Source organism: Tyto alba, unplaced genomic scaffold (genome assembly GCF_018691265.1).
Source record: "Tyto alba isolate M040663 unplaced genomic scaffold, T.alba_DEE_v4.0 Super-Scaffold_22, whole genome shotgun sequence".
Classification (NCBI taxonomy): Eukaryota; Metazoa; Chordata; class Aves; order Strigiformes; family Tytonidae; genus Tyto; species Tyto alba.
In genome coordinates, this window is record NW_024881296.1 from 19,735,919 (window position 1) to 19,759,214 (window position 23,296).

At 42.1% G+C, this 23,296-nt stretch overlaps 1 protein-coding gene across 4 annotated transcripts in view; it reads left to right on the top strand.

Moving 5' to 3' along the window:
* Positions 1–702: 702 nt before the first annotated feature.
* The window catches only part of SASH1 (SAM and SH3 domain containing 1), a 565,394-nt gene continuing 542,800 nt past the window's right edge, over positions 703–23,296 (top strand). For 2 of the 4 annotated variants that reach the window (XM_042795665.1, XM_042795667.1), the window contains exons 1-2: positions 703–782; positions 1,241–2,372. In XM_042795665.1, coding sequence (XP_042651599.1) covers positions 1,902–2,372 — 471 coding nt within the window. In that variant the 5' untranslated portion in view covers positions 703–782; positions 1,241–1,901. Of the gene's footprint in view, positions 783–1,229; positions 2,373–23,296 lie in introns of those variants that run through there. The other 2 variants (XM_042795669.1, XM_042795666.1) reach the window with 2 other exon arrangements.

Consider the following 23,296-nt stretch of genomic DNA (forward strand, 5'->3'; position numbering starts at 1 on the left):
GTTTTGAAAAAATTCAAAGGGCGGCGGGATGCACGCCTCAAGGCGACGGCGAGGGGAGCGGGGACCCCCGGCCCCACCGCCCGCCGGGCCGGTCGCTGAGGGGCGGCGGGGCCGGGCGGCGGTTCCCGCGGCGGCCTGGCGGGGGCGCTGCGAGCCCGGCGTTGCGGGCCGGGCGCTGCGGGCGGCGAGCGGCGCCTCCGCCGGGCCCGGGCAGCCCGCGGCGGCGGCGGCGGCGGCGGCGGGTGGGAGAGCGGGGCCGGCGCCTCCCGCCTTCCCCCACCCGCTTCCCGGACACGCGGGGGGACGCTCGCCCCCGCCGACAGCCCCGCTCCCCCCACCCCCGCGCCTCCCCTCCCGCGAAGGGTCGCCCTTCGGCCGCGAAGGGGCTCGGCGCCCCCGCGGGGCAGCCGCCGCCGCCGTCGGTGCGGCTGTCCCAAGGGCGCCACGGGGCAGCTCTCCGGGCCGTGCCCGCTCGGCGCGGTGCCGCTGCCTTGCCGGGGGCAACGGGGCCGGGCAAACCCGCCGGCTAGCTTGCGGAGCGGAGTCAGCCCCCCGGCGCTGCCCGGCCGGGCCGCTTTGCCCCCGGCGGGTCGGGCAGGGGGGCGGCCGGCGGCAGAGACGACGGGCTGCCGGCGAGGAAAGTTGAAAAGGCCTCGGGGAGAGCCGGGGGGCAGGGGGCTGGCAGCGGGGTGACGGGCGCGGAGGAGGAGCGGGAGAAGCCGCACCGGAGCGCCGGGAGGAGCCGGAGGAAATCTGCTGGCGGCGCGTCAGGCGCCTCAGGGGTAGGGGAGGATGGAGGAGCCGGGAAGGGAGCACCGCTCCGGGGTGCCGCCGGCGGGGAGGGGAGGCACCGCCGCCCGGGGGACGGGGCGGAGGGGCGGCAGTGACCTGTCGCAGCCCCCAGCCCAGCTCAGCCGGCGGAGGATGCGGGGAGCGCCGGCTGCCCGCACGGCCCCGCCGCCGCCGCCCCAGGGCGGCTGCGGAGGCGGCAGCGGCGGGAGGGGGGACGAGGGAAAAGTTGCGGGCGGGGGGCGCGGGTCTGCGTGCCCCGCGGGGGCAGCGGGGCACCGCCGGCACCGGCGCGGAGGCAGCGCGGTTGGAAAGCGCTCTCTGGGCTCGCTGCCGGCGAAGCGCGTTTAACCATCCTCCCGGGGATAAGGGGAACTGGGAAAGTAACTCGGAAAAGTGAATGGGATTCTTATCTTTTTTTTTTTTTTTTTTTCCCCTCCTAATCCGAAAGGACCTGTTTAAAAGGAAAGCAAAAGCCGCCGTGTACTCCCGCTGCTGGGAGGGATCCGGGAGAGGAGGGCCCTGTACACCGGCAGCCCTGCCGGTGCTGGGCGAGGGTGCGGGACCCGGCGCTCCGCTCTCCCCCGGCACGATCGTGTACCAAAGCAGCTACACGTAGTAAACAGATTCATCATGCGACAGAGCGCAGGAAGGTGAGACAGAAGCAGAAACAGAAACTAACACTGAAAGGAAGAAGGGAAAAAAAAAAAGCGACTGCGAATTACTTCCAGAGAAAGTGGGTGGATGTTGTGCAGCAGCGACTTGGGATTTTAGGGGATGCACCCTTACATTTTGCTTCTCTCTAGTCCGAGCCTCCCTTCTGCACTGGCAGAAAGCGGCTGTACTTGGTAGGAGGAAAACAGGAGGAAGAATAAACAGGAGGGGTTCGATCAGCAGCACTTGCGATGCCCTACTGATCTGCTTTAAGGATTTTTTTTTTTTTTTTTTTTTTTTTTTCCCCCCTGGTGGATGTTTTATTTCTTGACCTTGATTCTGAGACGTTTCAGCTGCACCGCAGTTTTTGGCTTTTTATTTCCTTTGGCGAGGAGCGGACAGGGGGAGAGGCTGGCTTCGGTGCTGAAAGTTGCTCTCGTTATCGTTTCGGAGGCAGCATGTGCACCAACATAGTCTACGAGTGGCTGAAGACCCTGCAGCTCCCCCAGTACGCGGAGTCCTTCGTCGACAATGGCTACGACGACCTGGAGGTCTGCAAGCAGATCGGGGACCCGGACCTGGACGCCATCGGCGTTGCGGTGCCCCACCACCGCCGCCGGATCCACGAAGCCGTGCGGCGGCTGAAGGAGGCGGACGAGGCGGCGGCGGGGCTGTACTTCACCCTGGAGCCGCCGCCGCCGCCGGCGCCCCCCGCCCCCGGGCGCTGCCCCCGGCGGCCGGCGGGGCAGGAGGAGGAGGAGGCCCGGGGGGGGGCGGCCCCCCGGCACCGCCCCGGCGGCGGGGGGCGGCGGGGGGCGGCCGGCGGCGGGGGGCTGGCCGCCTACCCCCGGCTGAAGCTGAAGATCATGATCCGGGACAAGCTCATCCGCGACGGCATCAACCTGAGTAAACCCCCCTACTCCAACAAGGTAAGAGGGTCCCCGCCGGCCGCGGCCGCCCCCCCCCCCCCCCCGAGGGGCCGCGGGTCCCGCCTGTGGCGGGGCACGGGTGGCAGCTGGGCAGGTGCTCCCACGGGCAGCGGTTGGGTGGCATCCGGCTGGAGACGAGGGGGGTCCTGCCCGGTCCCACCTCAGCCGAGCGCTGGCACCGAGGGTCTCCGGCTGTGCCAGCCGCATTTTCGGAGGGAAGCGCGGTGGGCGCTTGGCACCAGCTGGGTGTGAAGAGGAGTGGGGCCAACGTGGGTCACAGTCACCAACACGGGTCACAGCCACCATCGCTTGGTGGCCTGACGGGTGGTGCAACACAGCGCTGTGCCTTGAGTTTGCCTCATTTATTTATTTATCTATCTATCTGTTTATTTATTTATTTACTCGCTCTAGTTTGGGGCGTGAAGGTGGAAAGTGACAGGACGGTCTTAATGGTTTGGGTGTTTGTTTGTTTTTCTTTTCTGTGAAACTTTGCCATTGTGTTGGAGAGTGATAGCTTCTCTCATCTTCTGTTAAAGGTCATATTTTAGCGTCAGTTTCTGTTGGCGAAATGGCTTGTGAAGGAAGTGGTAATCTGGCTGGAGGAACAACTCCTTCTGTTGCCTGGATTTATTTACTGGAGGATGGTAGTGACTGGTGAATGTCAAAACTATTCATCAGCCGCTCCAGCACAGGTTGGTCTATCTGCAGGACACACAGTCTGCTGAAAGGCCAGAAAAGTGCTCGTCTAGCAAGAGTACATTCCAGTTTCATGAAACCTCAATAGTTACCTAATTCTTATGTTTTGAAAAGGTTAAAATGTAAGATTAATGTAGTTTGGAAGATAGAAATTGTTTTGTCTGAAGTTTTTTCTGTAGGTTTCCTGATGAAAACATCATACGCAGAACAAATGAAATTATAGAATTAAATGGATAATACCATGGAAGAGAAAATGATTTGTGGAAGAAAATAAGGTATTATAATGCCTGGTTGCTTCAGAATTTAGAATTAAGTTCTTCAGAGTTGTTTGATGACCAAAGTTGCCTGTATTTTCTTTAACAATTTGAAGTCTGATTTTTCAGAAAGACTGAGCAGTTGCAGTTGACCTTCAACTTGTGGGTATTTTTTACCTCTGAAAAGTTTATGAAGGTATGGAAGCAAGGTAATGAGGAAGTCTGCAGGTCTGGGTTTACAGAAATGTGAAGAATTAAAATTGAGAATGAATTTTCTGCTGTAGGGGACCTGGGTATGAGAATAATGAGTAAAATTCAACTTGGGTAATGACGTGGAGGTACAAATAATAAGACTGGTAGGACAGGCCACCAGTCACTTCGCAAGCACAGCACAGCTGAGTGGCTTGATACATTTATTTGTTCTCTTTTCTTGAAACATCTGGCTGATGACGTTGTCAGAGACAGTGTATCAAATCTGATAGGACAGTAGCCAAATCTAACAAAGCATCCATGAACATGTAGTGGAAGTACAGCATCTTCCAAAAGTTACTGTATCGTTTCAGAGAGTTTATTTTTTTTTTTTTTTTCCCCTGCCTTTGAAGTGATACATCACTGGACTGACACCCTTCTGAAATTAACATTAACTGTCTTAAATAAAATAACTTCTGTGGAAGTTCTTGCTTATCAGTGTAGCTGCAGCACGTTACCCACCTCCACAGTTATGTTTCACTTCTTTTTGACTGTGTATGTTCATAGTCACCAATTCAAGTGGATCCTCTACCTTCTCTCTTATATGCCTCCTCCATAGAAATTGTAAAATTTCTAAGATGCCAGCATATGGCATCAAGGAAATTGAAATCTTTTGTGTTGATTTCTTCTTCAACTCACCTAATTTTAATTTGATGGGTCTGATAGTAGTGTGGATTAACTGTCAGGGCAAGCATCACTCAGCTTTAATTGGTTTAAATGTAAATGCAATATTTTGAGGTAGAAAGAGGAACCAAGCTTACTTTCCTAGTTTTATTTCAGCCTGTGGTGTCCATGTATTTATTTTGGATGATAAATGCATATAACATCATTTTTTTTACAGTAATAGAAAAACTTTCTTCATCTCCTCAGTGTGAATCACTTCACATTGTAGCATGTTGTAAGAAACCATAAAGCTGGCAAGATTTGGGTGTGTGTTGCTCAACATGTGTTATTCTGAATGCCACCCACTGTAGCAATCCATCTCCAAAACGGCTTAAAGCGAATAGCAAAAGATCACGTCACTGCACATTATTCATTGGATGCTGTTTAGAGCAAGAAAAATTAAATACTCTATTCTTTCAATTGAGAAAGAACCATATTATTACTGTGTCTCTTTTTTTTTTTTTTTTTTTTTTTTACAAAAAAAGAGCACCAATACTTTTAGAAAATAGTGGATGTAATTTAAGCAACTTGTGTTATACTTTTTACATAGAATATGCAGTGTATAGACTGCTGCATGTCAAAAGAAACTAGATGTATTCTCTGCTGTGCACAGGCTTAAAGAATCAGCTTGAGGTTTGTGTCAAGTTTTTTGTATACATTTATCACTGTGTGATAAATGTATACAAATTTATTACAGATGGTCATGTGGATATTTGGGCGCAGGGCACTAGGTGCTGGCCTATTGGACATCTGTTTGCATTTCTGGTGCTGCCGAGCAGCTAACTAGCTGCCTACTTCTCTCCCTGCCTTAGGTGGAGAACACCATCGTCTTTTCCTCTTAATATCTACAAATAGAAAGAAGTGTCTATGAATGGAGGAGCACACTTGTGTGTCTGTGTATGTATGTATACATGTATTTGTATGCATTTTACTTGTTTCCTGAGGAATACTTCATGTGTTCAGTTACGTAGTTCTGAGACAGTTTTGGAGTTTTATTTGAAAACATCTATGAGAACTGGAAGAGCTGCTTCTCTGTTTGGTTTATAGCCTTTTGATAGGTGCCTGAGCTGTAGGCGTGTTGGAAGATCAAAAATGAGTATTGAATGTGGCTGTGGAAATGTTAAAAGCATCCTTTTGCTGTCCTTCCAGTGTCGTTGCTGTATTTTCAGATGAAGGGTGAAATAACAGAGTGGGAAGGATAGAAATGTACTGGCATGGTAAATTTTAGTTTAATTTAGTTTGCTTACAGTCAGCAGTAATGACTAACAACTACTTAGCAGAGCTTAATATGAATCTCTTAGACGTGCAAACTTTGAATTGAAGCCATGTGCGTGGGTGACTTCAGACATGGAGAATTATCACAAGCCATCTTGATTATTTCCATGGAGAATTAGAACAAGGCCTCACATCCTCAGTTTGTATCTTATGTGTTTTTCAGGTATAAACCAAGTAATATAACTGTAATGGAGGAGAACTCTACAGAAGTCAGATTTTGTTCCATGTTGATAATGCTCCTTAATACTGAAAGCCTTCTGTCTTAGTTTCACGCCTAGTGTTGCTGGCTGATAGCCTTAGAAGTCTCATATATCTAAGAAACTTCTTGTGGATGTGATGGGCTTGAATGCCCTTCAACAAGAATATGTGGTACCTCTCTGAGTCAAGTGAAAGATCCGTGTCATCTCAAAACATCTAGCTGCTTAAAAAAATGGTCCTTGATGGTTGCAATTCTGTCTTTAATTAGGAAGTTAATTAGGCCCAATGTAGGAATAGTATTAATATTCTTTCGCCTTGTAGAAGTTTTGGGGCATGAACTGATGGCAGAAGGAAACCAAAATGAGTGGCCCCCCTGGGTTCCATTGAAGATGAACGAAGGAAGGCACAACACTTACATGACGCAGCCGGATCAGAGGGAGTAGAGCCCTTACCTCTGTACGGAGACACTTCTTGCCTTGGTGGGCTCGTTGCAAAACAGATTGTGTCCATGCCGGGTTTGAGCAGGAGTAATGTCGCTAAATGTCACTGTGGTAGGGAAAGCAGAGGAGCACCAGTTTTGTCAACATAATGACAAGTAGGGTACCTCGTTGTGGAACTTGCCAAGAGAAATTAAGCATTCTATTTATCTCAAATATAGATTAAGTGACATTTAATAGTTTATTGGAATTTCATTACTATTTCTAATTGAAATAAATGGCCTGATCTGTTTCTTGATGAACTTTATTCAATTTTTCACCTGCAGAGAATGAAAATGCATTAAAAGCCACTAAAAACATACATGCATTAAAAGCTCCCACACCAATTAAGGTGATTTGCTTAGCCTCACTACAGTTACATAGATTTCAGTATTTATTAGAGAGAAGAAAACTGTGGTGTGACATATGTATGTGTACGTGACCTCATTGTCACTCACTGTGTTGTTCATGATCCTCAGCACGCTTGGAAAACAAACAATAAAAACTCAGCTGCATTTGAGGTCATAATCTCAGGAGTTCAAGCAGATGTAGAAAAGTAGGAAGTCAGATCCAAATGAGTATATGCTTAAACATCCAACCACGTTTTTTTAAGTTCTGTGCTGATGATATAGCACAGATTTGTGGTTCTGATTAAATCTTTGTTTAGTCTGTGCCACTACAAAATGAGAAATATTTCATATAAGTTAAACATTAATAGGTAAAGGTGCCAGCAATACTGCTTTGAAATATACTGGTTCAAGCTGAGTCTGGGGCTGGATAATGTAGTCAGCGCTTTAGATATCTGCAGAAGTGAACGCAGTGAATTAAAAATATTGTGCTTTGAAGAAATGGCAACACTCACCCATACTAGAATTAAACATGAACCTTTTTCTAAAGACCTGGCTGCTTTGGAATAACTGCATCAGCTCTGATTAGCAGAGCATTCTCAAATATGCCTTGGGGAAAGCTGCCTATTGACAAAAGTACTAGTGCATTAAGTAGTAACAATATTTTCATGGCAATAAATTAGCAAAGCTACAGGCAATGTTCAGGAAGTGAAAAGATATTTTATATAAGAAACCACTGAATTTGCCTTTGACTTCATGACTCTGTTTCCTTTTAAAGAAAATATAGCACCTCATGGATTGGACAGTTTTTTCAAAGTCTCAGTTTATTAAGCTCACAGAAAACAAACTGGAAAAAATCTTCTTCCAATCAGACCATTAAGGCAAAATACTGCAGAATATGAATAATACAGTACTGTGCTGTATTTGCATTTGAATTGTTGCTGAATATTTTAAAGTGTATTCAATCTCCTCTGGAAATGTTTAATGTAAATCTTCCTGGGTTTCATTATCTCTGTTTTGAGGGGAGAAAGATCCCATTAGGGTATATTAAAGGTGGAGTCCTGGGAGAGGATAGAAATCAACTCCACAGCCTTCTCGTCCCCTTCCTACCATCACGTCCCGTGTATTTTCTCAGCCCTGGTCGCGGGGGGGGCTCTGGCAGAGGTGAAGGGGAGCGTGTGGCTCCCAGCTCCGAGGAGCTGTGTGGGGTTGAGCCGCCTGCCACTGCCAGCAGCAGCAGCAGCCGCCCTGCGAGGGGGATCCGTCCCTCACCCTGCACAAGGCTCCAGGTTTGAAGGCAAAGCTAGTCTTACAGGTCTCTGGCAAAAGAGAAATGCCTGGCCTCTTGTAGTTCCCTGACGGCTTTTTCTTCCCCCCTGAGGACGAGATTCAGCCAGACCTCTGGGGTGCAAAGCTGAACTGAATTTTCTCACATAATGTGGGGTTTTGTGTGCGTGCTGCATCTCAACAGGGATGCCACCAGTGGTGTGGCAAAAGACTAACTACCAGTTTTGCTCCCGCACTTCAATAAACCTGTCTTGTTTTAAATAAGTTTGGTGATCGTAAGTCTTTCTGAGGAGGAAATACATTTTAAGGAAAATATTTCTGTTGATACCCCCACCCCCAGAACTTCTGTCTCTGCCATATGTGGGATGATGAAACCCATACACACAACCATGTGTGAGGAATACCAAAGAAACCAAGATGATTTCTCACCAACAAAGTAATCTCATGAACCATGTTTCTAGTTTTGTTTATGACCGATATCACTATCTCACATAGACCATAATATATAGGGCAGCTGTGTCCCTAATTTCAGAGGTGAAATTGAAATATTTGCCTAAAGTCATGAAAAATTTTAGACAGATGAAGCGTTGAGACCCACTACTGCAGCATCTTCGTCCCTTGCCTTACGATTAAGAGTAAATTTCCTTACGTGTAACTAACAGAAAAGTAATCAAAGAATAACCAGTAACTTGGCTATATGGCAATTAGCTATGCCTGTTAATTTTGCCTGTTAGTTATACCCCGTGTGCATATGTCGTTATGAAGAGTCCCTATCCACTAAGGTACACAGATCCATATGTATAATCTGAAACATACTAACAGCTATTATAGAATTTTTGAAAAGTGCAGCAGAGGGCTTTGAAGTGACAGGAATATTGTTATTGCAGATTAGGAATGAATTTATTATATCACTTACAGAAGCTCACTTACTGGTTTGAGAGAGACTCTTCCAGAGCAGGAGAGGATGGAGTGAGTTAAGAGTAGATTGGGAGGTTCAGCTTTTAAATTTCTTGCTTTGTCAGTTTGAATGAGCCCCTTTGCTTGGTGTTTGACAATGCTATCTGGTTCAATCTCCTTGTCTAGGCTAATATGGCATCTCATATAGATGTGCTTATCTTGACAAATGTGGTGGCTTGTGCACGCTGCAGGAATTGTCATTTATTAAAAGAGCACGGTGGCTCTGTGTTTAGCACTGCTGCATTATTTTGGGACCGGCTGTGCAGCAGGAAGGGGAGAATCGGGTGAACCTTCCCTGACACTGGCAGTCTGCGAGCCAAGCTGGCCCAGAACTGTCTCCAGTGACTCATCCAGCCTCTTCGGTTTGTTACGTGCAGATAGCAAAAAACTTCTCTTACTATTTTGCAAAACAAAAGAGAAGTGATGTGTCACATGAAACACAAGTAAAAGGGCCTTCAAATAGTATCTCGTCTTGGTTCTCACAAACTCAGCGGGATGTGAATGACAGTGATGTATGCCTCTCATGGGAGCATTGCTCCTCCAGTTGGTTTCATTCCCAGTGAAGTCAGTGGGGGTTTTGCCAGTGATTTCATTTGAGGCTGGGTTTGGTGTGAAGTGTTTGAATTTAAATCAGCTAACAAGCACACCCTTACTGACTGTATTTGTTGTGGTGGGTGAGAACAGGATGACATGAGATGAGAATGATAAATACAGCATGCAAAAAAAAAAGAAATCAGAACTTTTCAGATCCTTAAATGTCACCATTAGCAGCTTGAACAGCAGCAAGGCAGACTTCTGAACATAGATCTTACAGGTTTGTGCTAGAATAAATGTTTGGTAAATATTCTCTGAAATCTCCACTGAAGTATATTGGCTGGAATCAAGTACAGATGTGTTTACAGCTGTCCCCTCAGTAACTTCAAATCAGGGAGAAATGGCAATAATACATAACAAATAAAACTTACAACCAGGTACAAGTATATGTCTTCCACAAGTTCTTTTTTCACCAGGAGAATTGCTTTGGTTTTGAGAATCCACACCCTGAAGCAGGCATGTGGTGTTATCACTGCATATGATGTCAGTTGGAACTTCATGGGGAAATTATGTCCGATTTTGACGTTTGTGCCTCAGAAATCACACGATAAATTTGGTGTGGTTAATAAAAGAGTTAAAAAGATGAAAAAACTTTGCCTTTCAGTCAGGGACTAAGAAAAGCTTGTGGTGTTTTTTTTTTCCCATAGTTAGTTAAGTGGTCACTTGGCCATGCTCTCACATACACGAAGGAAATATTTTTATTAACAGAAAAAGGCATTGAGAACTGCAGTGGCTGAGAGCTGGAGCTAGGCTATTCATGCTGTGGAGAAGGCCAAAAGCCAGTATAAACCAAAAATGTAATAAGTCATTATTCCGTAGAGGGAAAAAAAACCCTCAAAACACAAAACTAGGAGTGGGCGCCAGTTCTGGATCGGTGTCCTTGGTTTGTGGATAGAGATGTTTGCTGGGAACAACCCTTCTGCACTAGCAAGCTCCTGTCCCATGGCCTCTATATCTCCTAGCCCTGCTGTCCCAGCGACATCTGTGTACCCCAGAGCTACCCATTCCCTGACTTCTCTTAAATCATCTCCCCTAAGTCTGCCTCAAGGCACATTATCTTCTTCCCTTGGGAAGAGCATTCTCTTTCCCACCCAAGAATGTACATCTTTTGCCTTAGGTCTCCCCAATCTTTTTCTCCTCAACCTACATTCACTCAACAAAGCTGAGGAGTTCCAGCCATGATCTGTTTGGGTGGAAAGGTGGATGGATCAATACCTTTTTGTATAGCTTGAGACAATGTTGTGTGTTTCTCACTTGATCCCATCCCATCCCATCCCAAGCCCTGTATGAGTTTCACTCCATCTCTCCCTCCTGCTGTCCTGGAGTCTCAGGCTGTAATTTGAATCCTTCCCTTTCCTCCCCCGTGCTCTCATGAGAAGATAAACTTTTCTCTCCCACTCAGGAGAGTGGTGCCATCACTTCTCTCTCCTTCGCGCTCAGTGCCCTCTGCTGCCTTCTCACTGACCAATGCAGGTGGCTGAGCCCAAGTTGTTCTCATAATACTAAAGCTCTAGACTTCCGTCTTAAAAATTTCAGTCTTAAAACTGCCACAAACGGCAGTTATGGGAAGTCCCTCCAGCCCCAGTTCTGTCACAGGAAGAAGGGATCGATCTAGAGAGGAGAGCGTATTATTGCTTCTAAAGATATATACGGGACTGACCTGATCTCTTTGAAGCAAGACTGAATGTGCTGTTAAAAAATAAATTATAACCTCATCAACAGTTAGAAGTTCAATGCAAAAATGGTGAAAGATTTTTTTGGGCATAATTTCTTTAGTGCTAATTATGTGATCATGATAATTGCTTCTAATTGCAGCATCTCTGAATTCTTGCCTGATTGTTTAGTGGTTGCCAAAATGTTTTTCTTCAAATGTTGTTTAAACCTGTTCTACTAATGAATTCTTTTGTTGTACTGCATTGAACGTTTTTATACAAATGCATCTCTAATCTTCTGTATACCTTGTAGTTAAGCTTTCCCCTAAATACCCAACTATTAGTTTAGCAGAGATTTTTCCATAGCTAGGGGATGAGAAGTACCAGAATAAAGAATCATCAAGAATTGGATTTGCCCCTGAGAAGGTCTGTCACAGATCTTCATGTGTTAGTTCCCAGGCTAACAATTTCAGCCTAAAGATAAGAATGAGTGACTATTTCAGCCTCAGAGTCTTCATTCTCTCTCATATCAGAGCAAACATCACAAGGAAATCTCATTTTAAAACTCTAACCTGAAGAAACTCTAGGGTTAGTAGAGAGAACTGTGGAAATTACTGACCAGGAAGAAGGTGTTAACATTCAAAAAAGGAGAAAAACAGAAAATAAGGAAACGTGACTGAAACTGTACCAAGAGATCTGGAAAAGGAGTCATTCTGATGTCACCTGCTTTGTTATTTTAATGTGAAGAAAATTTATTGGACTTTCCTATGATAACTTTTAAATAAGATTTTGCCAAGAGAGTGTTCCAGAGAGAGGATTTTCACATACACTTGGTATTTACATAGCGGTAAAAATAATGCTCTGTAGCTTGTGGAGTAGGATAGAGCAAGAGGAAGTTTGACAAGAATACCACTAGCTGGTTTCTGTCCAGCTCTAAAAATTACATACAGTAAGGACATACATCATACAGCCAGGGACTAAAAGTAATAAAGTGTTTGTGTGTTATTGCCAATAATGTCAAAACCAAACAAAAAAACCCAGTCACTCATTCTGTATCTCTTTAAGAACCTAGCAAAGGCTATGGCAAAATTTTCCTAAAAAGTTGACTTTATTTCCTACACTTGTGATTTAAAAACTCAGTGTTTGAAGCAACATTGAAAAAAATCTCCTTTCATAGTACTTTGAGTCCTGATGCAACAAATTTCCAGGAAAATTATTTTATTCTTTTTGATAGAAAGGCATGCACATCCTGCAAAGTGAAAGGAAGGGAACTTAATTGCTATCAGGTAGCAATGGAAATCAGCTGAGCCAGGCTTGCTCCTGGGTGCTCCCAGGCTAGTGGCCTCAGTGTTCTTTTACTTCTGTGAGCATGAGTAGCACTGTTGAAGGGCTGAATTATTTCTGGATGTTTTTTCAGTGGAATTCAGATAATCTGCGATACCATGTATTGTAGGTAAGTTTTATGCATGTCAGTGAATGCAGAGATTATCATAGTTAGAGGTAGCTTGAATGCCTTGTTGAAGTTGGCTTGTACTGATACTGTGGCAACTATGTGATAGTGTGGGTGCTGTGCATTTTATAAAATATTACATCACTTACAAAGTTGGGTGGTTTTCATATGAGTCTTCAGTAGCAGGTATTAATTCACCTATATAGGAAGTTGTAAAGGATTGAGGTGTTTCCCTAAGGAATTATTTCATCTTAGAGCTGGAAACTTACTTAAAAGAGAACTTATATTCTGAACTTATGTATATTAAAAAATAACTGCTTATTGAACCTCTGGATTCATTAAATCAGTTCCTATGGTGTCTAACAGGAAATAAGCCATTGCAGTATATCCTTCCTCTGTGTGTGTGTGATGGTTTTGGTTTTGGAAGGAGCACAGATTTGTCCAGGAGAGCTATTTGTTTTCATAGAACTTGTCTTACAGATCTTTCAGTGGCAGAAATTGATGTAATAATTAACAGTATTGATCTAGATTTGGAAAATAAGGCAGAAATTCCTTTGTGCTGAGCACACTTCTTCCTACAGGGAGGGATAAGAAAATGAGCATCGTCTTCATAATAAAAAATAGCTTCATGCTTACAATGAATATGAATTCAATTCAAGGTGAAGGTAGTGAAGGAATTCCAGGAGTTTATTTTCCTTTTTTTTCTTCCTTGCCTCTCTTGTCATACTTACTTACTATGTAAAAATGTCTTTCTCTAATTTGAACATGCTATACAACTAGACAAAAATAATTTTATCCTTTAATTTAGCACATTCTAACTTCATAATCTTCATTTTTTTTGTTGTTATTCTTGATACTTTGTGCAATATGAATATACAGTTCACGGACGTGATTGTTTTCAGTTCCTAAGTGTCTAATTTTAAATTTTCAAGATATTTTTAACTGAAGTTGTTTTTTCTTCAAATTAAACATGGTATTTAAATTCATTTGTGAACTTTTAGAGGTGGTGTCTTAAGAATTACTTTCAGAATGAGTCAGGTGTTTTCACTAACACCTTGCTGCTTTATACAGTCCCTCAGAGAACTTATCTTGGCCCTAGTAGTACAGGTTTGCTTTGTTTTATTTTCTGCTGCTTTTTTGTCTTCTTTACTCCTTACTGTTTGCTAATATATTGGTTTATGTCTCTGGCTCCTGCTGAAAAAAGATTAAAAATTCCGCTCTAAATGGCATTGCTTTTGACCAGTCCTCCTTTATTTTAGTACGGGTTTGCCTTGCAAAGTATTGCACTTACCAAAAAAACCACCAAACTTTTCTGTAGACTCTTTCAGATAGTTACCTGAATAGTAATTATCAATTGGTGATTATGTATATCACACAGACAAGGAATAATATGTTAACAGAGAAATATTTACACTTTTTATATTGCATGGTTTTAGGGGCATGCATGAATATATAGGTTTTAGTTTTAAGGATTTTGTAATGCTTTCTGAACAGACTGCAGCACTGGATTTTTGTCTGTGTACATTCCTGCAGTCTGTTTGCTAGCTGCTTGACGGTGAGACATGCAGAATGTGTAACTGAAACGTGTATATTGGTAGATAAATAGCTCTTTGATATAACAGGAAATTTCTGCAGTTTAAGCGACAAGTGCTATCGGTTGCCTTTTCCATAGTAGGGTTTTCAAAAGTAAAAGCATGTTTACAATAGATTCTGTCATGTATGTAGACTCTGACCCTGTTACCTCATCATGAAAGTCGGTGGAAATTTTGCTATTGATTTTGTTGGGAACAGATGGAGGTTTTTGCTGAGGACCTACAATTCTGCTTTCCAAGTACTAAATCAAAAAATGTAACCATTGTGGTTTCTGGTTGAAACTTTGTCTTGATCCAAATGGCTTTTTAAACATATTTTTATTAGCTGCTATTTTCATGAACTGGTAGAAGCCTTTTCTCTTCAGAATGAACTGCTGAGATTATGGGTGCTGCTTTTACTCCTCTGTAGGTCTTTCCTCTCAGGTTTTTTTTTTTTTTTTTTTTTTTTTCTTGCTTTCCTCTCATCCCTCCCTCCTTTCTTTTTCCAGTTTCGAGATTTGTGAAGTAAGTCAAACTTCTTGTCAAACAGTGTGGTGAAATTATGGAAGGTTTTCCATTTTTCAGCTAGAAGTAAGGGAATAAAAAATGTAATCAGTAAGAATGAGATGCTTTTTGGTACATGAAAAATATTTAGAAGGCAAAAAATGGAAAAAGTTGATAATAGTGCTATAATTATTTACTGATGCTGTATAGCCCTTTCAAAAGGATTATTAGCTTATTTAAAATGAGTAATTCTGTATGTTAATTACTGGTGCCTTACTGGGCTTAAACTGCCTGGGAGGAGGTAAACGTGGAAAGGAGGTATGACCTGTAGTAAAGAAATCTCAAGAGCAGTCAGGTTGAGAAAACATTTTTAGACTGCGAGTTTATATCATGTTGTTTTGGAACTATATGCCCCAAGGAGGAGATCACTTGGACTTTGGTGAAATGGTGGGATTTGTTTGGAGATGGATAGATTGATTTACTTGCGTGTTTGGTCAATCCTAAAGGTGGAAATCTGGCAGACTTTGTAACTAATTTCCTGTTCTTTTTTTAATCTGAAGTAATGTGTTCGGAGGAGTTGCTGGCTGTCTGCCCATATGCTCCCTCACTTTTTCTTCACAATCTCTGGTGTCTGCTCCCTTTCCTGTTAAACACACACGTTTTTTTAGACCTGTTAGCCCATTGTTTGTGCCCATGTAGACCATTTTGTCAGCTGGGGAAGTGAGGGGAAAAAGGCCTAAAAGGGTATGTAAATAACATTCTAAGGGTGGTTTTCTTTTATGTTCCCAAAACTGTGTATAAAGAATACTTTAAACTTGAGTTTCCAAATACTATCAGTGTCTTTTAAATACAAGAAAAAGTTGGAAGAGAAAAGCATTTTTTTTTGTTGTTGTTCATAGGTTCATGTTTAAATCACAGCTCTGGATGTTGTTTAGACAGCTTGCAGCTGAAGAATATGTTTAGAAAGACTCCTGCAGTTTTATGCAAGCTGTTTTTCCACCGTACAAATAAGTGGTAGTGCTGCATTGAACTGAAGAAATTGCATATCTCTGAAGAGCAGAAAAAGCAGTGAAATTGGTGCAGCAGTTTTCCATGTGTTCCCTTTCAATATATCTCAGGTTTGACTAAATTAATATTGCCAAAGTTGTAAAAATAATTCTGTTTATGTGATATCATATCCATACTGGGAGTTAAATGTCCTCCTGCTGATTCCTAAAGGTTGGTACTACCTATTAGCCAATATTTGTGATTGAAATACTCGTCTAATACCTCTGAATAGAGGTGACAGTGGGAAGTGTTTTCCTCGAGTGCAATCTGGATTTTGAAACTACTGATTGTCAAGCAGTTGTCTAATTTTACAGAGGTTGCGTTACTGGTGATCTTAATCCTGGCTATTAATCTCTTTACAATGCTCATCTGTTTTTGCTATTAGAACTTTTTTCCTGGTATTGTACCTAAATCTTCCATGCAACAATTTTAGCTTGTTACTTCTTGCCGTATCTGCCAGGGGCATGGGGAGTAGAGGTTTTTTCTTTTCCTCTGGCAGCAAGCTTTAGCTATTTGAGGGTACTATGAAGTCCTGCCTAAATGTCTCTGCTAAAATAAAGAAGACAGTTCATTAATCCTCCTTTTAGGATACACTTTCTAGACCAATTCTCATTATTTGAAGTGGTCCCTTCCGTATTCTTTCCCTCATTGATTGGTCTGAAGGGGTCTGGGCATGGTATCCCAGGGGGGCCTTGCTGGTGTTGGGCAGAACATAAGTTACTCTGTCTTTGCAGTGGATAATTTGGTTCATTTACTCCTGTATGGCTGTTACCCTTTTTGTAATGTTATGATATTGCTGACTCATACCTTGGATCCACAGGAGGCCCTGAGACCTTTAAGTAGCAGAGCAAGCCATTTGTTTCCTGTTATTGGTGGATGTAAAGATTCATTGTCAGACATGCTTTCTTGTTGTTGTCTCTGATGAGTAATATCTCTGTATTTACCAGGCTTTCCCTCCAGTTTAAGGCCATTTTGAAGTCTAAGCCTGGCCTCCTGTGCGCTAATGCTCCAACCAGTTGATTGTGGCCTGATGATAAAACATTCTCTGTTTCACTACCCAAAACTGTACTAAAAATAATGATTATTGCTGTACTGAGGACAGCCCCTTGCAAAACTTCTCTTAGTACCTCTTCAAATTTTGGCATAGATAGATTGTAAATATGGTTTTCATCATATTTTGTCCTCATTTGTTATTTTCATTTAGGCTGTGCTTCCCTAGTTTGCTAGTACAAATGTTTTGTGAAACAGTATCTAAAGATGTAATAAAGTCAAGATTTCTGGCATCTACTTATTTCCTTTTTTTCCTGGATGTTTGTTGTCTGGTATAAGAAGACTAGGCTGATTTGACATAATTAGTTCTTGACAAGTCTATGTTGACCGTTAAACATCTTGTTACTTTTTGATTCATGAAACAAAAGCATTGTTATGTGAGAGGATTGGTAAGTTTTCCCTATACAGCATAACAATCTTGTTCCAACAAACACAGGTTGGTTTCATCCTTCTGTTACCGTCCCTCACCCAAAAAGTAATGGCTCTTGGTCACTTAGACCACCAGTTTTGGGAGAAGGTAGGGTGCTTCCTTGGTACACAGCAGGACCATCTCCTTGCACACGGTCCAGTTTTGTACCCCATGTTACTAGTCTAGTTGTGATCATAAGCCTAACCTAGTAGGTGAACTCCTTTGTAGAGCTCCTTGCCCCTACAGATATGAAGTCTGTTGGGCACAGATACCTACGCGTCCTCTGCATTTCAGCTCCTGCTCGTTTTCCAGTGGGTAAAGGGCACGGAGGATAACACTGTGCTGCACTTCAGCACTTTGGGCCCAAGGAGGGTTTGTCCCTAGGCATTACAGGAACGTGCTTGTGCAAGAGCGGAGTTTGCAAAGGAAGGCCTTGAGATACACATGTAAATCACCTCTGGGGGAGTGATGTGTGCGTTTTGGCTACTGCCAAGGATGTAGCCTGATGTGTGTTGAATGCTGTGAGGCATCCATTCTGTCATTCAGGATGTAGCCGAAGAAAACAATAACATTCCTGGGTCACACATGAATCATGATTTAAATTTCTCAACCTTTAGACATATTTTTATTCTATGTTAGTCTGACTCAAAAATATAAACTGTAGGAAACACTTTTCCTGCTGGGCATGTCATGTAAAAATAAATGTGTCTGTTCTGCATCTCCCTGCAGGCGTACTGACCCGATTCAGGGTTACTAGGGGTGGGACTAATGTGGTTTTTAATCACAGGCCTTTGGGATTTTACTATATACTTGCAAGGATACCTCCTTCCCTCCCTCTCTCTCTTTCTGGATAACCTGGTGGATTGGTTCTTCACAAGGAGTCTCTGTTATCCTACATTTTTCCTCTTGCATGAAGACCTCAAAAAGTTGCATAGATAGGTATCTTGCAGTTTGTGGATTTTAGTGGGGTTTTTGTTTATTTAGAGGAGAGGGCAGACTATTCAACTGGTTTCTGGTTTTGTTTTTTGGTTTGCTCTAGTTTATACAACATGCCAGGGACTAAGTCCCTGGAGAAGCCTGCTGTACAAGTACGACCAACTGAAGGAACCGACTTACAGGGCACACCACAGCTTTCCTTTATTCTGTGCAGAGAAAAGGTGCCTTCTCCTTTCTCTCCCCATTGTGCATCTTGCTGCTGTTCTGCCAGGAATTCGTCATTCATGCTTCTAATCCCTAGGATCTTCATCCCCTTTTAAAACCACCTAATTTGTCCGTTACATGGGATAGTGACAGAGGGATTATTGTAAATCTTCTGTCAACAGTGGTCCAGTAATGAAATCTCTGATACTGTTATCTCTGAAGCAGGGCTCTTCCTCTATTAATTGCACTGCACGATGGCCATACATTGTGAGGCTCTACCTGCTTTGATGTTGCAACAGGCAGAAGCAAGAGCAGTTGACCATCCTACCTTAAGCATTTGGCCTAATAAGAAGAAATCCTTTCCTGACTAAAACAAGTGCTCTGTCTTATGCACAGCATCGTGAAACATAGCACAGTAATGTAACCATGGGGAGTGATGTGCTGCCAAAAAGAGTCAAGTTCATGGAAAATCCCTGGAGAGTTTAAATCCAGAGGCAAGAGGAAATGAGATCCAAGTGACACTCATTTTTCCTTAAGCCTTAGCAATGGAAAGGATAAATGAGGAAAAGCAGCATCCGCATCCCCGTGTCTGCTTCTCTCTAGTGCTGTGTATCTCACTGCCTACTTGTATAATCAGCAGATCTTCCAGTTAATGCAGTGGGAACCCATTTAGTGTCTTTAAGTGATGTCAGCATTATCGTTCTAATGGACTGAATATGTTTTGATTCACAAATGCTGATCTTAATGTGAAGGGAGCAAGATGCAGCATACCGGAGATTATACTTAATTACTGAACCACACATTCATCTACATATACTTATGTGAAGTTTGGCATTTTGCAACAGTTTATTTTTAAATAACTGAAAACATTCTTAAATAATGCTGATGTTACCCACTTTCAGCAGACTGTTCTGAAAACAAACAGTTAAATATATTGCTTTTAGGGGAAATATTTCGCATGGTTGTTCCTAGCCTGGAGCTTTGGGAAAATTAGGGAATAATTTAGGGGAAGTTATAAATCAGTGAAAAGGGATTTCTAGATTAAAGAATGCTTCTTCAACCATGACTGTGGCTCATAATAACATGTTATAATCTGGTCATGTAGAAATTTCTGTGTTAAAGTTGGGGATGGGGGGATGGGGAGGACGAAGTGTACTTTTTACCATATTCTGCTCAAACTCTGTCCCTGAAGGTTCTGCAGGATGGATCTGCAAATTGTCTCTTGCTGTTGTGTTTTTTTGTTTTTTGTTTTTTTTTTTTTTTTTCCTTCAGTGTCTTTAATTTAGGAAAACTCCACCAGAACGAAAACAGTTGTTACCTACACTAAAACTTTGGTGATCAGTGGAAGCAAACAATGACATCAGTATGTTGGTATGGAAGAATCTTTTTGATTTAGGAAACTGGTTTATTCCTGTCATTCATCCTAATAGAAACATCCTCAAAACTGTGTTTTTGGTTTTCCTTTTTTCTTTTTAAATAGGAGGTGTCGTCTAATTTCCAACCTATGTTTATTAGTGATTTGCTATTCCCTTAAAAAAAAAAAAAAAAAAGTGATGACTTTTAGTTAAGTAGTGTACTGTGTAAAAAGACCGACACCACCACAGTGCCCATCCACCTGTGCACAGGTTCCAGTATGGGTGTATCTCCTTGCATGTAGAGATTAATTACAACAGTAGTTCCCATTCAAGGAATACCCCAGACTCACCAGCATGATGTGAGCAGCCGTATCTCTTCAATATCTTCATTCTGATAGCTGAAACCAGGAAAGCTCTTTCAGTCTCTCCTTATCCACGAATGTCCTGATATCCCTGTTCTGCACCCATCTAAGTTTGTATTATTCCTTTTTTTGAATCTGGGTTTATTCCAGATGAAGCTTCATTCTAGTATTCTGAGATGTCTAACTAGCACACAGTTTCATATATCTAGAACCATTAAAGCCTTTTCCTGTTATGAGGTATTTAATTTTTCTGATTTCCTTTCCACTCCCTTAGAAAACATGTATTTCTAGAAGCTGATTTTCTTTTTATTACTAAAGAAATGCAGTAGATTGCCCAAGCAGTGTGTGGGCACTTTTTTTTTTTTTTTTTTTTTTTTAAAATAAATCCATATACAGTGTTTTACTACTCTGTGGAATATTCTTGGGCAGTGCTGTAGGTGGTAAGTCATACCAGGTGTTATAAGCTGCGTCTTGAGGTTTTTAATTACAGGTCCAAATTGCATGTATACCACTGCTGGCCTTTTCAGTTTTTTCTTACAGCACTTAGAGCAGAGGTTTTTTTTATTTGGTGATTTTGATAGCCATATGTATTACATAAGGAGTGCCAAGTCTGACCCATGACTTTTTAATTTTTTTTTTTTTTAAATACCCCAAAGCAACTAGTGGTGTCCCTGCTGCTACCACTCTCTTAGATAAAGTAAATGTTTTTAAAGTCAATTCTGCAGGGCTGCAATACTTGGCAGCAAAATAATTTTGAACACTAGTAAGGAAATTTATGGATTTCAATTATAGCTTGTAGTGTATCATAATTCTAGTTTTATATCCTGTGCAGTTCAGTGTTTTGGATTTTTAATGGGTGTAGAGCAGTAATCATAAAAGTGATTCAAAATGCACCCAGTAATTACAGAGATTTGCTGTTGCTTTTGCATTAAAAATGATGATGATTTACAATCAACAAAATTGCAGTCTGTGGTTTTACTTCAGATACTCATGCTATTACACCGCTTATTAGTTATGGTCAGTGATTTAGAGCTTAAGAGCTACACGTTAGAAAGCTGTAAAATTAGTTATTCTCTAATAGATGATAACAGTAAATTTAAAACAGACATATTAATTATAATCTTGTACATTAAAGAATACATATGTAGCCCTTTGTATCTTTGTTGCTGGAAATTAATTACAAATAAAATGAAGTAGTTGGACTACAACAGTCAGAGTCACGTATATAGTTTTTTTCTTTTAGTGTCTGTTACAGTCCAAGGATTTTAGGGTTAGCTGCCAGACTCATTTCTGTCTAGCAAGTAATATAACTAAGTCCTTTTCTTCACCCCTCCCCATGCCCCAAATGCATATCTGGGTGTATATCAGTTACTAAAAAGGTAGCTAACATACTGAATTGTGAGCATTTAAAATTATATAGAAAGAAGGAAGACATATTTTACCTGCAAATTATTTTAAGGTATCTTTGGAATAAGGCAAGTATATGGAGGGGTTTTGCTCATATTACTCCTTTCTGTCTATTTTCTTCCTTTCCTGAATATTTCCTCTTTTTTCTGGTTCATTCATGCATCAAAACTCAGGGAGAATAGATTATTAACTATAAGAAGTATTATTTCTGAATTGGGCTTTGCAGTTGGGAACTATAAAAGTTAAAGCTATTTTAACAATAATGTGTTTCTTTAGAACATTCTCATGCACTAGCATAAAGAGCACTTTTGGCTTCTTATTATACCTGGATTTTAAATCAGATAAGATAGCAATCAGGTACATTAGCAGTCAAGTCACGATGTAAAACTTACTGGCATAGTTACTGATTAATATAGCTGTTAGTTAGAAATACTGACTGAAAAACCTCAAAACTAGAGAAGTTTCTGAACTGTTGGATGACAGTGGTTTGTTTCTACAAGCTCTCATGTCAAGAGTGCCCCTATTATTTTTGACCAATAGTGTTACTAGAATAAATTTACAGTAGTTTATCTTAGCTTGTGTTTTATGTGAAATCCGTAGTTGATTAAAGTTTCAATCGATGCCTTGCATTAACAGTTGTATTCATCTTACTGTCTGCAAAATATCCTGAAGTGCTGGCCTTTAGAAATCCTCCTTGTCAAAATTCTTCATCTGAAAAAGGGTTTTGAAATGCAGCAGAGACCACCTTAGTAGTAGTTGCTTTAGGGCTTGCACGCTGGCAGATTCTTTCCATCATAGTACCTTGTTTAGGTAGTTAGTGTGAGATGGGGTGCATTGGAAAACCAGAATAGCAAGATTTTATCTTTATTTTATCACGGTTAAGGACTTAAGCATTTGTAAATGCAAGCAGGAGAAATGAAACCCAAGCCCTCACTTGAAAAGGGGTGGTTTTGTTTTTTTTTTTTTTCCACCATGGGGTATTCAGGTCTAGAGATTATTGGATATTTTTTGGTTAAAATTAAGAGTCTGAAATGTTTCATTTGTATTCTTCAAGGTTGAGTGAACTTTTGGTTGATGAAACTTGGCCCAGGCTTCCAGAAGAATCTTTCTGGTCTGTAAAGCCTCATCTGTTTGTTTCTCTTTCTCAACCTCTTCCTCACTGGAGGACCTGAGAATCCCTAGCCCCAGTTTCTACAGCCAGTCACTGATATATTTGTGAAGCCTACCTGAGCTTCTGTTGTGTAGCCAACACTCCAGCATCTGAAGTCCAGGAATTGATTGTCAGGGTGAGGAAGAGTGCCCAGGAGCCATATATCCTGCAAGTTGCTCAGTGAGATTTCAGTCTTGCATGACTAAAGATACCTTTTGCCACATAACATTTTAACTACTGTGCTTTCACTGTGTTAACTGAAATAATCTGTATCAGAATTAGGCCCTGCTTTTACAAGCAGTTTAAACTGATGGTATGGTTTTGGTTTTGTGTTGTTTTTGGGTTTGTTTTTTTTTTTTTTGTTTCTTTGTTTGTTTGTTTGTTTTAAAAAAAGGCTTTTTTAGATGGTTAATTTTAAATCTGTGCTGCCTTCCTTTTGTATGAGCATACACACCCATACCCACACACCACCACCCCCCTCCCCCCCATCCTCTCTGTATGCTAAGGATTAGTTTTCACTTGGATTAGTCCTGTGATATGGGCAAGTCTATGGTCCTGGAAAGACAGGTGGCATTAGGAGAAAGAGTAAAGGCAGAGATGAGGACGTGAGGGATGGGGGGAATTAATGAACACTTCTTCAGAGTCAGCATTTGCCTCTGCCTCCTTAAAATATGTGACCCTCCATCCTGTGCACTGTTGACTGATGTTTTGTGAGCAGGATTATTTCAGCCAAGTATTAACTGGTAGGGGTAGTGAGTGATAGATGAGGAGCAAACAGCCCTGACAGTCCTTTGCTCCAACTAGCTTTTCTTCCATTTGTCAAGAGAGTTC